We start from the raw sequence: 15,235 nt of genomic DNA on the forward strand, positions 1-15,235 counted from the left end.
AGTGTGAAAAGTGTGAATGATTTCCAATATTTTCCCTTCCCCAGTTGTACATATTGTGCGACATTAGAGGTCACGTATATAGATACAGTCAGCCCTCCAAGCATCTGTGGCTTGAAAATACGCCAAAAAAGTATAAATTCCAAATAGCAAACCTTGATTTTGCCATTTTACATAAAGGGATATCATTTTATTATGCCACTGTATTTAATTATACTTGAGCTTCCATGGATTTTATTATCCCACAGGGAGTCCTGGGACCAAACCCTCGTGGATAAGAAGGGAACACTGTACAATAATGAGCAAGTTTTTTAAAAGGATTGGGTAGAGTGTCTAGATGAAATTAAATGGCACTGTCAACATTCACACTTTAAAGGGTTGAACTGACACATGGTTTCTGTCTGTGCACATGTGCATACCATGGTACACTTTCAGTTCTTTAATTCTGGTAGAAATTGAGACACTTGCTTTTTCCCTACGAGACTGCCAGTTTGGCCAGAGCAACTAGTCATCTGAAAAAGTTCCTATCCTTCATCTAGCCCTTGGGATACAATTTCTTATACCGTATGCCTATATCTTTGTTGTTGTTGTTGTTGTTGTTAGCTACCTCAGGTTGACCCTGTCTCGTGGCAGTCGTGTGGATGAGACAATTACAAAATCTCTGTCCTCTACTGTCCTGCAAATTCATGCCTGTGACCTCTATAATTGAGTCTATTCCTTTAGCATGTGGCCTTCCTCTTTTTCTTCTGCCCTCTACCTTTATAACATCTTCATATTTGTATACAGGAAGAAGATGAAACTGATTCTAGGACCATGGTGCGAGCAAGGGGACAGGAGACTGGTACAATTAGAGCTGCTTGTGGAATGAGTGATGGGATCAATACCATGATAGAATATAATGACACCTTAGAGTCACAGCTGGGAACAATGGTGATAAATACGGAAGATGAGGAAGATGAGGGAACAATGAAGAGTAAGTATTTACTTTTTATTAATATATAACACAGTTAATATGTTTTAGAACTTCAGGCAGCTTACAAAATTTAAAATACAGATTTAAAAATTTAAAATAAAAGTTTAGCTAAAAATGTTCTACAAAAGTAAAAAAAATTAAGCATAAGTTCTATTAAAATGTTTAGTTAAAATATGCATTTTTATAGTCCAATATATTTTAAAATAAATTGAAAACATAATTGAAAACATATAGATCACACCACTTTGAATACTAATTCTAAAGAATATTAGAATTCAAAGATGTAACCATGTTAGTCTGAAAAATCAATATGCAAAGGGGTCTTGTGTACACAACTGTTCCAAAATAAAAAAAAATTAAAAATCTGAAATCCAAAATACTTCTGGCTCCAACAGTTTTGGACACGAGATAATCAACTTGTAATATGAAATCATGTATCTGTACACAGCAGATGACGTTATTAGGGTGGAAAGACTTATAAAAAGCCATTTTTAAAAACCTGATGCAAAAAATGAGACCAGTGTTGATGTGAGTCTGGTCTCCCAGGGGAGAACATTCAAAACCTGGGCTGGCTACTGCTTCTTGACTACCTCCTGCTGCTGCTGCTGCTGATCATCATCATCAGCTGCTGCTGCTGTTTCTTCTTCTTCTTCTTCTTCTTCTTCTTCTTCTTCTTCTTCTTCTTGACTGCACTATTCTTTTTGTTAATATCAGGACCAGAGCATTTCAAAAACCACACAGAAGTAGAGCTGAGGATATAAGCAGGCCAAAGATTTGCCTACATATACACTTACCCACAGACACACTGTACAGTCATAACTGTTTCTCTTTCAAGATGTTTTTTTAAATGTGTTGGAGAGCCAGTATGGTGTAGTGGTTTGAGCATTGGACTCTGGAGAATAGGGTTCGAATCCTGGCTTGGCCATTGGGTGACTGGGCAAGTCATTCTATCTCAACCTCAAAGGATGGCAATAGCAAAACTGCTTTGAAGAAACTTGACAAGGAAACTCCACAATGCCAGAAAAAAAAATCCTCAGTGGAAAGGAAGGAGAATTTCATTTTTTGTTACAGGTGTATGGAAGAAAATTCATATGTTGAGAGGGAAATGGAAAACCCCATTGACCATATCAAAGGCCTTGACTGGATTTCACCAGCTCTTTATATCTTGCCTAAGTTGCTTCTTCCATATTGGACAAAACCTAGGATGCTGATCCATATTTTGATACATTATGGGTGGCAGGAAGAGGGGCATGGTAAGAAATAAAACCTGTCTTGCTCTCACCATTGTGATTATGGTTTCTCCTGTTCTCTTATGCTTTCAAATGCAGCTAGGGTCACCTCTTCTCTGCTCTCCTTTTGTCAAGATCTTTGCATTTAGGCCTGCTTTTGGAGATTAACTGGTTGTTGTAGAAAGTTTTTTTAATGTGTGTATGTGTACTCATACATACTATACCTTTAATCTCAGTTATGTTTTAAATGCTTATAAAGTGTTTTAAATTATTTTTAAAATTAGAACAGCTTACTTGTTCTAATTTTAAAATTATTATTAATGTGTTTGAGCTGTACTTTGTTAGGAAAGTGTGTCTTTATTAATGAGAGAATAAGGTTTAAACATTTTAAATGTTGCGTTTTGACTTGTTCCATTAGCAGTTAGGATATTACACCACCATTTTACTGTTTCTATATAGAGTAGTAGAAAATGAAAATTCGTACATGTGCTTTGTTTTAAAGCACTTCTTTTTATTCCTGGAAATAATTTATTTGTTTCTGCTAGGAGGAATGTATTCTGAAAAGAACACATATTCAGCTGCAAAAGCATACCTTTAAAAAAAACGGTTTCATTGACAGTACATATTGCACTTCTTTTCTATTTCGTGGTCAAATTCTGGCAATAAAAAAACCAATTATTCTCCAATTAGCTGCAGTTTTGTAACCCATGTAATGCATACAGATGAGTTGTAATTGGATAAGACTGTAGAGGAAAGCAAGAACAATCAGCACTGACAATTTGTGTTTCTTAAATTGCTTTATGCTCCAATATTATTAACACATTAAATATGAAATAATCTATTTTGTGGCATATACTTCAGCTTGGTCTGCAGATGAAATAATAGAATGAATTTGACCATTTCAAGTGGCAGATAGGTGATACTAAGTTTTGAGTGGACATCCTTTAAATGCCTTGTAAGATTTTTAAAGGGGGAACATTCACCTCCACACACACCTGTAGCACCCAAAGGAGAGATAACAGGTCAGTTACCTGTAAAACATTTTTTTTTTTTTTGCCTAGGGTAGCATTTTAGAAATTTGCCCCCCTCCCTCATCAGTCATGCAATCCGTATGACTCAACCACTTAATTTCTACACTCTTTGATTTATGTTGCTGTGGCCATCAAATCATTTCTGACTTATGGCAACCTAAGACTGTCTATCACAGTCTTATCTTGGTGAGATTTTTTCAGAAAGGGTTCTTCTTCTGAGGCTAAGAAAGAGTGATTTTCCCAACGTCATTTAGTGGGTTTCCATAACCAAGTAGGGATTTGAACCTTAATCTCTTGGAGTTCTCATTCAACATACAGACCACTATACCACACTGGCTCTTTTGTTTGTTTTATGTAGCATTTGGTAAAAAGAAATCTTGCTATAGAAAAATTGTTGAAATCTTAGCTTTGGGACAGATAACAAAAATATTTTTCACTGTAATTGAATTGTTTTTCTGTTACTGAGTTCCAGCTAACATCTATGGGTCTGCAAATAAATGCTCACAGACTTCTAATAGCCAGTCAATATTTGTAGTCATCATGACACTTTCAATTCTACTGGTCCAAACCAGTCTGTCACTCTTCTTAATATGAATAGCCATGAACAAGATGGTGGTGAATTGAATGTCTCTTTATTTTAGGCTGGATAGAATCACTGTTTAAGTGTGGGCATTGCCAGGTTCCTATACAGGACTCATACAGAATTGTAGAACTTTAATGCAGAATAGCAGGAGGGCAGTGTTCAACTTTCAGTCCTGGAACAGCCTTTTCTGTTTGCTGAATTTCAACTATAAATGTCTAAACAAGAGAAAAGCTGGTGTGAGTGGTAAGTGTTGTTTAGCACAGATGTAAGTTCCATCCATCCATCCGTCACTTTGTTTATATCCCAGCTTTTCTTCCAAGTTGAGACTTACAAAAAGGGAGAGAATACAATAAAACATACTTAGTTAAACACATACAAAATTAAGATTTAAAAAGTATTAAATAACAACAGAATTAAGAACTGAAACCAATTAAAATCTTACTTTAAAACAGATTAACAGAAGCACCTCACCATAAAAACTCCTCCCTTTTGTTAAACTCAGTTTTCAAAAACTTGCTGGAAAAGAAAGACCACCAAAAAACCATCCTAATTTCCCTAAGGAGGGAGTTTAAAATTGTAGGAACCGCTACAGAGAAGGCCTTCTCCCACATTCCTACTAACCATGTCTGTGAATGTGGCGACTCAAACTCTTTTAACAGTGAATTTCCCCTAAATGAGCACAGCCATAAACCTGTCATCACCTATTATCTTCTCCAAACACATCTTGTTAAAAATAGGGGAGGGTGAGATTTTTTTTATATATAGAGTTCTGGTGGTGGTTTTGGCTACTTGTTGTCTATTGCAGTTGTTACTTCTTTGCCAATAGTGTTTTTCATGTCTTAATAGAAGTGTTTCTGGAGGCTTTTATATAGAGACTGAAATTGTGCTGCTTTTGGTCTGATTTGGTGTTTTAGATGTGAAGATTGCATTTAGTTGTGAATATTACTGTAATATTTAAAACTTGCATTAATATTATTTGGATACTTTCTAAACAGAAAAATGGTCTGTGAATACAATTTATTTATACATAGCACTGATACTGTTTAACCAAGAGGGGGAGCTGCAGCACAGCTTTTAATGCAAACAGGTTCTGAAACATTTACACCACTCATTACAATATTCTTTGATTTCCTCTAGCGATACTGCTAATGAGTGGTAAGTAGTTAGTTAGATGTAGCTGGTTTGCATAATTGTCACATCATGTTAATTGGCACATTAAAGTCCCCCTGAAATATAGTGTATGAAATAGAGACTTTATTTTGAAATGTGTGTTTTCTGCCATTTGTCAAACAATCTTGTTCTGTGGTTTCCTGTTTTCTTCAGTAGCAGACCAGGATCTGCTGCTATGTAAAGTATAAAATGACATTTAACTGGCCAAAAAATTCACAGTGCTAGGTAAGAATTGTGTTTTCATGGCTTGTTTAACTACAATTTACATAAAATTGAGGATTATATCTTATTTTATAGCCTGGCAATATTTGTTTTAATTGCAACAGATGGGTATCTTTAAACAATACAGTATAATGGAGGGAAGCAGTGTTACTAGCAATAGAACGTTACTGTGTGCTCAGAGTTCTGGCCGCATAGGGCCTGGTTTTAGGATAGTGCATTCCTTATTGTTATGGTTTTTTTCTATTTCCATATTTTAAAGAGCACTCTGCCCCCACCCCCCCTTTCTAAACGTGGCCTTGAACCTGACTGGAGCTTGAGTTACCCTCTAGTTTGATTTTATCCCATTGCATGTCTTTTATATTGCTCTCAACCTGTGTCAGCTGGAGATGCTGTTAAATGTTTTGAGGGTATTTAGTGTGATCATCAGCCGTTTTAGGGCGCAACTATTAAATGGGACAAGAGAAATATAAGCATTTTTTAATAAATAAATATTTCCAGACCTCTGAAGAAGTTCAATACCTGGCTTACTTGTATCTGAGATGTCACCATTCCACAAGTAGATAAATTGCTGTGATTGTGAAAGCCTAGTGCACTGTGGTACCAAACCAGGAAGGAATATTGGTAAGCATGGGAATCAGCATGACATAATCCAGTGGTTCTCAAACTCCCCCCTGCCCCCCTTTATGTCTACTTTTGCATCCTGCTCAATGTAGTACATGGGATATTGCCTTTGGAAAGAGCAAAGGGAAAGCAAAGGTTAGCTTTGCTCCTTCCAAAGACAGAAACCCCACCAGCCATGGGATTTTGCCTTTGGACAGAGCAAGTAAAATGGCTTACCTTGGCTTCTTCCAAAAGGGATTCTGCCTTTGGAGAAAGCAAACGGAAAGGAAAGTGGGGGAGGGAACTCCAATCCCTCTCAAATTGCCATTACACACACACACACAAGCCCCAGCCTCCTTATACCCAGACACTTACTTTCTTCTCTTCCCCTCTCACTCTCTGCCACTTGGTCTGAGCTGAAAGGGATGCTGAAAAAGCGTTCCAAGCATCTCTCCTCTGTGGAAGGTCAGCTAATCAGAGCCTGAGTTTAATGCCTGCTTTGAGAAACTGTCATGTTTCCCTGGGGGCCCCACCCCACCATTTGAGAACCTAGGGTGTCATGATTTGACCTTTGGACTACAACTCTGGAGATCAGGGTTCAGTTCCCTGCTTGGTTGTGAAAATCTGTAGGGTGATCTTAGGCGAATCTCAAACACTCAGCTCCAGAAAACCCCATGATAAGTATGCCTTACAGGCTCCATAAGTCAGAAACTACTTGAAGGCATACAACAAGAAGAAGAGTTAAAACAAAACTAAAGTGGAATGTTCAGGAAAGAGGTATGCAAAGAAACTTTATACAGGGGAAAAGAAAGAGGGGGGCTGAGAGCTAGATATAAGTGGTTGACATAAAGAAGTTCAGAGATACCTACAGTAGTATGTAAAGAAAGTATACTTTGGAGTGGAAGGAATAGCTCGATAGACTGGTCAGGCAGACTGGCAGCTTGAAATAGTCTCTGGCTGCTCCAGCCCTGGTTGCTCCCCATTTGGCATGGAGCCTTGCATGACTTCATACATTTGTCTTATTATTATTATAAAATAATTAATTTCTTGGCACGATAACCTGTTCAATCTTACGTCTGTGGAGACTATATTTGCCTATGCCTCACTAAGTTGATAAGTGCTCTGTTTTTCACCCTATCACTTCTATTGTCATGCTGCTTTCATGTTCAGTTAAATTGATTTAGATGAAAATTTTTTTATCAGTGCTGTGTACATTCTTCTTCAGAAAGAATTTTTAATAATCATCCAAATTTTAAATGTAATGGAATTGAGGTCAACATAGTCCAAGCAGTTCTTATTTTGTGGCTTGTGCAACAACTTACAAAAATGAATTTGGTGAATGTAAACATTTTTAATTCTATGTGTTGCATAGAATAACTTTCTACATTTTTTTCTTGAGACATGGTATGAAAGTCCAAAGTTGTGCATAATTATCTGCTTTCACATTCTATATCTGAAAATGATTTTTCCAGCCTAATCTGGATAGAAATAGCAATTTTTTGTATGTTTCACTCTTTTCTCTAACTCATACTGTAGAGTAGCCTTCCCTAACTGCATTTACCAAATTGGACTACATTTCCCATCACTCCCAACATTTTCCTTTGCACTTCTCTAGTAGTTAATGTTTTTTATTTAATTCTGCAGTATCAATTACTGGATTTCAATTCATCTTTGGTAAATGCCTTCACGGTTCAGCCTGGGTTTATTCTGCTGCCAGGATCTTTACACAGATTCACCTCTCAGTATCAAAAGTATATAAGGTATAAAGTCATTCTATTAACTATCAGGTTGTACTCACATTTCTGTAGGCATGGTTGATTAAAGGAAACAAATAATATGTTATTATTTATAGTGCCAGGATATTATAATGATATCTGACTCATTGCTACTTTCCAGCAAATAAATGCTCAGCTGCAGGTTGTACTAGTTAAACAATATATGATCTATATAGTTCATATATACTAATAACTATATCTTAACTATGGCTTAGTGGTTATGCCAATTCCAATGATCGGAAGATCAGAAGGTTGGCAGTTCAAGGCCCAAGTGCCGCATGGTGGTGTGAGCTCCTGTCACTAGTCCCAGCTTCTGCCAACCTAGCAGTTCGAAAGCTTGCAAAAGTACAAGTAGATAAATAGGTACCACTTCTCAGTGGGAAGGTAACAGCATTCAGTGCAGTCATGCTGGCCAGATGACCACCAGAGCACTCCTCGGACAACACTGGTTCTTCGGCTTAGTAACGGAAATGAGCACCGTACCCTACGGTCAGTTACGACTAGACATTCATGTCAAGGGACTACCTTTACTTTTTTTTTTAAACATCCTGATATCCTATTGATTAGTCTTAATTGGGTTGAACTATGCTCAGTCTGCTTTAGGATCACCATAAGTCAGAAACAGCTTGAAGACGCATAACAACAATCTCATTTATTGAATGGATCTACTCTAGTCAGAACTAACAACAGGATTTAGCCCATAATAAGCCTTTCCCTTACCTGTGAACACAGTTTCTCTTTCCAGCCCCACACTACCCCATTCTAAATTGTACCTCCTCCAGGCAATCACAGAACTTTATTGCTCAGGGCTCCAGCACAGATGGAGAACGATCCAAAAGGAGCCTGGCAGGGAATGGAACGAGTGGGGGACGCATTTTACCACACACACAAGTCCCTCACTCGTTCCGTTCCCTTCTCTTCCGCTCCCAATCCATCCCCAGAGGGGCGATTTTTGAGAACTGTTTTGAACAGTTCTCAAAAATCGTCCCCTCTGGAACAGATGGGGAACGGATGGAGAACGGAACGGAACAAGTGAGGGACTTGTGTGTGCGGTAAAATGCGTCCCCCACTCGTCCCCTGTTTTGTTCTGAGAGCGGTCCTGTGCGATAAAGTTCACAGTCTTGCAAATGCTTATTCTCATCCACTCCACCTGCACCACTGGAATAATAGCAACTATTTATTAATAATGTTGTAATTTTATTGAATGATTGTATTTGTATTGTTTTAACTGCTGTAATCCCGCCTTGATCCAAAGGGAGAGGTGGGAAATATAAATAAATTTATTATTATTATTATTATTATTATTATTACTACTACTACTACTAATAGTACTGCTGGGGCTATTACTTTTTTCTACTGGACATTATTACTACTATTTCAAATATTTATATCCTGCTCTATGTCCTAGTATTTCAGGGTGGTGAACAAATAAAATAAAAGGCTTTAATGAAAAATGATGTTTTTATCTTGATGCCAAAATGATGCTAGTGTTAGTGGTACTGAGGCCTCCAAAGGAAGGATATACTATAGTTGGTTTATCATAGCCAAGAAGGCTCATGTAACCAATCATTCCAGTGATTGAAATGCCCAAACTGCATGACTGTTGGCTGCAAGTTATCAGGATGTATAGTTCAACATATGAAGAGTACACTAGTATAAGTGAAAGGAACTTATTGCAAAAATACAGGAAGTTCTCCATAAGAGTCAGGAAAGAAGGATTTCTTATGTCCACAGTGCATCTTCCATATACATACTGTAACATCTGTTCACTTCCACAGACTTCCTATCTGTGGATAGGCAAGATATCTGATAGGCATTCTGATGTCCATTCTGTATATGGATAGTCTGATAAAATGATGCAGATGTGCTCTTGGAAGTCTTTTGCTATTTCTCTGCATCAGTGTAGACTTGCAGTCGAGAAAGTATATGGCTTCCCATACTTGAAGGCTTGAGGTTCTTTTCTATTTCATTAGAGATGTAAAGACTTAGCAGGGCAAAGAGGGCTTTCTTATTAGTGCTGCCCTGCTGATGGAATGTCCTCCGCTACTTAATAGGTATATGGGAGATTTGCAGTATGACTAGGAAGGTTTTCTTGCCCCCGGTATTTTAATAAGTATTTTTTAAGTTTTCTTAAATAATAAATAAATTAAATAATAAGTATTTTTTTAGTTTTAAGTTTTTAAGTTAAATAAGTGTTCTTGCCCCCAGTATTTTAATAAGAGGAATTAAAATTGAAAGTTGGGCCATGTGGTAATCACTTATAACTTAGACTCCATGTTCCTAACCTCTGAAACAGGAATATTGGCCAGTAAAATAACAGTAATGGGGGTTTGGGAACCAAAATATTTAAGTTCTCTACTGTAACTCTGGGTAAAATAACAGCAAGTCACCTGATACAAAGTTACCTAGACCTCAGCATGTTCACACAGCATATATTACACATATAACCCCATATTCACTAGAAATATGTTGCCCCAACTAAGCATGGAAGTTCAATTGTAGACAGACCATGCTATTTCCGAATAAAACTGGACAACTCAATATGTCATGCTAAGTGTAAGTGAAACACATAGTAATGATTGCTGGAATTAAAATCAAATAAAGTAAGGACTGAGAAGCAAAGTGCAAGATTCTAAACTGAGAATAATTTCATATCTGCAAATTCTTCAAGGAGATAAGCAGTTCAAGTTAGAGTCATTGTGGGTTTCCTGTCTAAGTGAAGCCCCATTCATGGAAACCCCAGGAAGGCCTATTGACTTTGTACACCTTCAGCGTACCCTGAGGAAGGAAGGCTGACAAATCCATCTATAATTGGGAGGATACCCCTCAACAGGGGGAAAGAGGCAGCCCTATAATGCTGTCCCTCAGACCATTCTCCCAGCTTCAAACTACATTTTATTTTATTTTATTTATTGAATTTATATCCTGCCTTTCTCCCAAAATAGAAATGACAATTAAAATAAATATGTTTAGGAACTAGAGTCCTAGAGCTATGCCTCTGACTGACTAAAATCCTCTTATTACTATAGATTAACAAATATTGCCCAACTTTGCTAGGGTTAATATCTGGAGTGGCCCACCTTAGATCTGTCACAAGTAGATTTTGCATATGCCACAAACCAAATATTTGTGCATTAGATCATCCCAAATAATGCCTCCAAATTACATCTAAATCTATCTACCTGTTTTCAAGAAAAGGGGGGGGGGGGGGTTTCTACCAAGTAGACTGTATTATAAGTTAACCTACTGAAAACAAATCCTTCGAATTTGGTAGAATTCATCCCGCTGCTTTTGAAAAAAATAGTGAAATGTCAGTGGCCATTTTACATATTCCATATAGCCTAGGTTTTGTATCAGACCAGATATAACTACCAATTTTCATGGAAATCAATCTATTTTTGAGTCATGTGGTAACAAATGACCACATAATAACTTAATTTTACAGGGACAAGAGATTTGCTTTTAAAAAATGAACCAAAATTTGTCCCCACAGAATGTAGGGCAGGTTTCTTTAGAGAGATATACAGTCATCCCTCCAAATCCATGGATTTTTTTTATCTACAGATTCAAGCTTCCACTTGAAAATATTCCAAAAAGATAAAAATTCCAAAAAGTAAAGCTTGATTTTGCCATTTCAAAAAAGGGACACCATTTTACTGTGCCATGGTATTTAACAGGACTTGAGCATCCATGGATTTTGGTATCCATAGCGGGTCCTGGAACCAAACCCCAGCAGATACCAAGGGCCCACTGTAGTAATTTTAACCAGATACTGAGCTGAAACTATAAAATCATAAATGAAAGATCCCCTGGTCTGTTCAGTAAAATCTATCTTATTTTAGAACAGAGATCACAGTGGTCAATACTACCTCTATGTCAAATGACATCTATGCCAATAGCTCAAGGGAATAACGCTATAGCTTCAGTAATCAGTCAGTTAGACCCAGGACCAAGTATTGCCTATTTTGTTAGTTGGATGTGTAGGGTAAGAGAGAAGTGCCTTTGAATAATGGCGATCCACAACTGGTAATTGTTAAAACAAGGATTCATGGAGACAACTTGCAAATCAAAGGGAAGTCACAACCAGACCAGAGAGCCAGAGATTTATCTTTAAGAAGTTAGGCACTAGTTTTATCAATCTGCAATGAACAGCAAACAATGAAGCACAGGCATCAACACTGATTTTGTCCTGAATTATGTCCTACTTTTTTGATTCCAAAACATTCAAGAAAGTAGTGAACATGAAAGATGCATTTAATTTAGCTAGCTATATTTCTGCCCAAGCCTTTTTTCAAAGACTAGAAGACGACCATAAGCATTTATCTAAAAACTGTCAAAATAATGTCTAAATATAGCATATGGGACAGAAGACTGTGACATATAGAAAATGTATATATATTTTCTTCATTGACTGGTAGTAGCTACCCAGGAGACCTCTCCAACCCTGCTAGGAGATATCAGGAATTAAATCCAGAACCTTCCTTCCACAGGCAATACATATCTTTTAACACTGACCTATAACCCCTCTCCAATTATGCACTGGTATGATCACATCATTTCAAAAAGGACATCAGAGAGCTAGAAAGAGGGCAGGAGAGGGCAACTCAAGTCTTATAACAATTGAGGTACCAGGAAAGGTTCTTTAAAACCCCTTTCAGGGCTCAGATGCTAAAGCAACAGCACCCCTAAGCTTTCAAGTTTGTGGTATGAGGGTGAAGCACTTAGAGTTCAATGTTCAAAGTCAGCACACTCAGTTTTGCCAAGAAGGCTCTGAAAATTAAGACCAGGCTGTGACCATGCATTTGGACAGTAATGAGGATGCAGGAGGAGGGAGGAAATTGTTGTGCCCTCAACACTATTAGATTTGTATCATCTCTCAGCTAAGGCAGTGTAAGTTGGTCTAGAGAAGCAAGGCAGGTTACCACTACATCATGGCAATGGACAGCACCTGCTTCAGCACCTGAGATGTCTTGGGATATTTTTCCTGTGCTTTAGGAGGCACAGAAGCAGTTAAGCAGCTCACCAGGTGAACAACGTTCCTTGCATTTCATGGGATTCAATCATCCACCAACTCTTCCTGACACAGAGGAAAGTTAGCAATGGCAGACATTAAAAATGAAAATGAACAGCCCAGCCAACTTTCAGTAGCATAGTGTTGTTTTGTCCAGGATACAAAATTCATGGGCTGGGGGAGAACAAAGTTTAATTCACCAAAGGCAGCAAAAAGCTTTGAGAGAGCATGCTGCCAGCACTAATCAATCAGAAATGGGGAGATGAAAATCAGATCAAAATGGCATTAGAGAAAATGTTAACTCTTACTCCAAACAAAAGATGATTAGAACTGGCAAGCTCCCTTTCACAAAATCTTTTTATGAGAGCCCAGCTCAGCTTGTCCTTGTCTTAAATTCTGTCTTGCTGGAATTTATTTATTTATATGCAGGATAATGAAGACAGGTTGGAGGAAGGCAGACTTTCAGTGTTGGTTTGCAACAGCATGTCTGCAGTAAACAATGCAGAATAGTTTGACCTGGAAAGAATGGGGTTCTGCTGTATGTGATCCTACTGTTGCTGTGTATACTTATGCACAACATGAAAGGTAAACAACTGTCTCCAGAATCACCTGCTGAGCATGTGTGAAGAGCAAAACAGAAAGAAAAGGGGGGGAAGCAGAATAGCCTGTCTTACAAACTACTCTGGCATGTTGGAAAAACACAGACCAGTAAATTTTGCCACCAAAATGGAATTCATAAGAAAAGTGGAGATGTAGAAAGAAAGAAAAAAGGCATCCTGGAATGCACTTTGGAAGAAGCTTTCAAGTGGTCTCTAGAAGAGGGAAAATGTTTTTCTTTACTTATGCAACACCTTTCTGTTTCATTTCACAAATGCATATTGCTAGTTTTAAATAAGACGTTTGCTGAAACATGTTGAATTGCTCTTTTTTGAAATGTGGTCTAGGTAACTTTGTACCAAGTGACTTGCTGTTATTTTACCCAGAGTTACAGTAGAGAACTTAAATACCGGTACTTTGATTCCCAAACCCCCATTACTCTGATTCCATTCTCTGTAAAATTGGAGATCTGAAATGGAGCATAATTAAATACAGACACCTCAGAAGGCATCCATTAAATGTACAATTGCAGATAAAATCTTATCGACATATTTTATAAAAGGGAGAGATTAATGTGGTTTACCAGGAGATGTCTTTTTTTTGCATTGGTTTTTAGTGCTAAAAAACCCCAAGGATGAACATAGGCTTTATTGTGCATTGTAATTAAACTTGTTCTGTTACAACAGGATCTCTATGCATTAAAAAAGCCCAAATAACAATGACATCCTTTAAGAATAAATGGGATTTAAGACACTGTGTGTTAAGCACTTGATTTATGAAGATCAGTATTACTCCATCCCATTATTTATCGTTTCCGCATTTCCATTGATGGAAATCATTAACAATCAGGAGTAAAGCCACCTTGTCTTGGATATGCTTGTGTGTCCTAATTTTATTATGCCTTATTTTATACAAGGAATAGGCCTACAGTATAAAGTTGATCTGCCACTATACAGTACTTTGGATTTAATAGCATATGCTGTTCTAGTTATGTTTAAAAGTTGCCTTTTAAAAATTATAATGTAAATATTAGAAGATTATTTAGTCAAGGATGTGGAGTAATTAGTTATGGAATACTGGATTTATAGCAGTGCCAACAAAACAAAGGGAGGCTGAATGGTTTGATAGGCAGCTTCATCCCTAGACATTAAGTAACATTTCTAAGAGGAAAGATGCTAGCAACATACCTTAACAGTAAGATTACATAAGCAGTTCCTTTATCCAAGAGATAATTTCATAAGAACTTCATCTATTGGGGTAAGTCAGCATAAGAGAATGTCTAATGTTTGAAAGTTTAACTGTCCAATGCAAATTGGGCTTTATTTTCTCTCTTTGTGTATTGTTTGTCTTCAAGTTGTTTCTGACTTATGGCAATCCTGTCAAAGGGTTTTCTTGGCATATTTCTTCAGAGAGAGCTTGCCATTGCCATCCTCTGAGGCTGAGGCAATGTGACTTGCACAAGGTCATCCATTTGGTTTTTATGGCGGAGCAGGGAACCATGACTCAAACCATGCTCTCCAGAGTCATAGTTCAACACTCAAGGCATAACACCACGCTGGCTCCTATTTTGCATCATATTCTGGCCATTTATATTAAATACTATTTTTACTTTTTACACCAAGAACCTCATTCCCTATCCCATTTATCTCAATACTGCAGTTTTGCGAGAGGTTTCTGTCATGAAGAGTAGATGTTCTGCTCTAAATCTTGCACAGTATAGGATTGCTATTATGACTTCCCTTGGATTAATATTTCAGTCTAGTACAGAGGTCTGACATGACCAGCCTCTGCATGAGGAATCAGCAACAGAAGTAGTTTCAGGAACGATTTTTAATTTTTTTACACTTTTCAAATTTATTTTAATAATAATAAAAATAATAAAAATAATTATTATTATTATTTATATTCTGCCTCTCTACAAAATGCAATCGGGGCAGCTTACAAGATTAAAATATATAGTCTGAACCCTCACCCCCCCCCCCCCTTAAAATACAGTTAAACAATGTAGAATTTAAAACATACTTAAAACATTCAGTTAATTCTAACA

The 15,235-nt window shown here is 37.3% G+C and overlaps 1 protein-coding gene across 2 annotated transcripts in view; it reads left to right on the forward strand.

Moving 5' to 3' along the window:
- STK4 (serine/threonine kinase 4) overlaps window positions 1–15,235 on the forward strand; it is a 95,081-nt gene that overhangs the window by 25,473 nt on the left and 54,373 nt on the right. For both annotated transcript variants that reach the window (XM_089513943.1, XM_089513944.1), the window contains one exon: window positions 784–970. In XM_089513943.1, the coding sequence (XP_089370069.1) occupies window positions 784–970 (187 nt within the window). The remainder of the gene's footprint in view (window positions 1–783; window positions 971–15,235) is intronic.

The sequence above is a fragment of the Sceloporus occidentalis genome, unplaced genomic scaffold (assembly GCF_023333645.1).
Source record: "Sceloporus occidentalis isolate IW3139 unplaced genomic scaffold, rSceOcc1.0.p SCAF_3, whole genome shotgun sequence".
Taxonomy (NCBI): domain Eukaryota; kingdom Metazoa; phylum Chordata; class Lepidosauria; order Squamata; family Phrynosomatidae; genus Sceloporus; species Sceloporus occidentalis.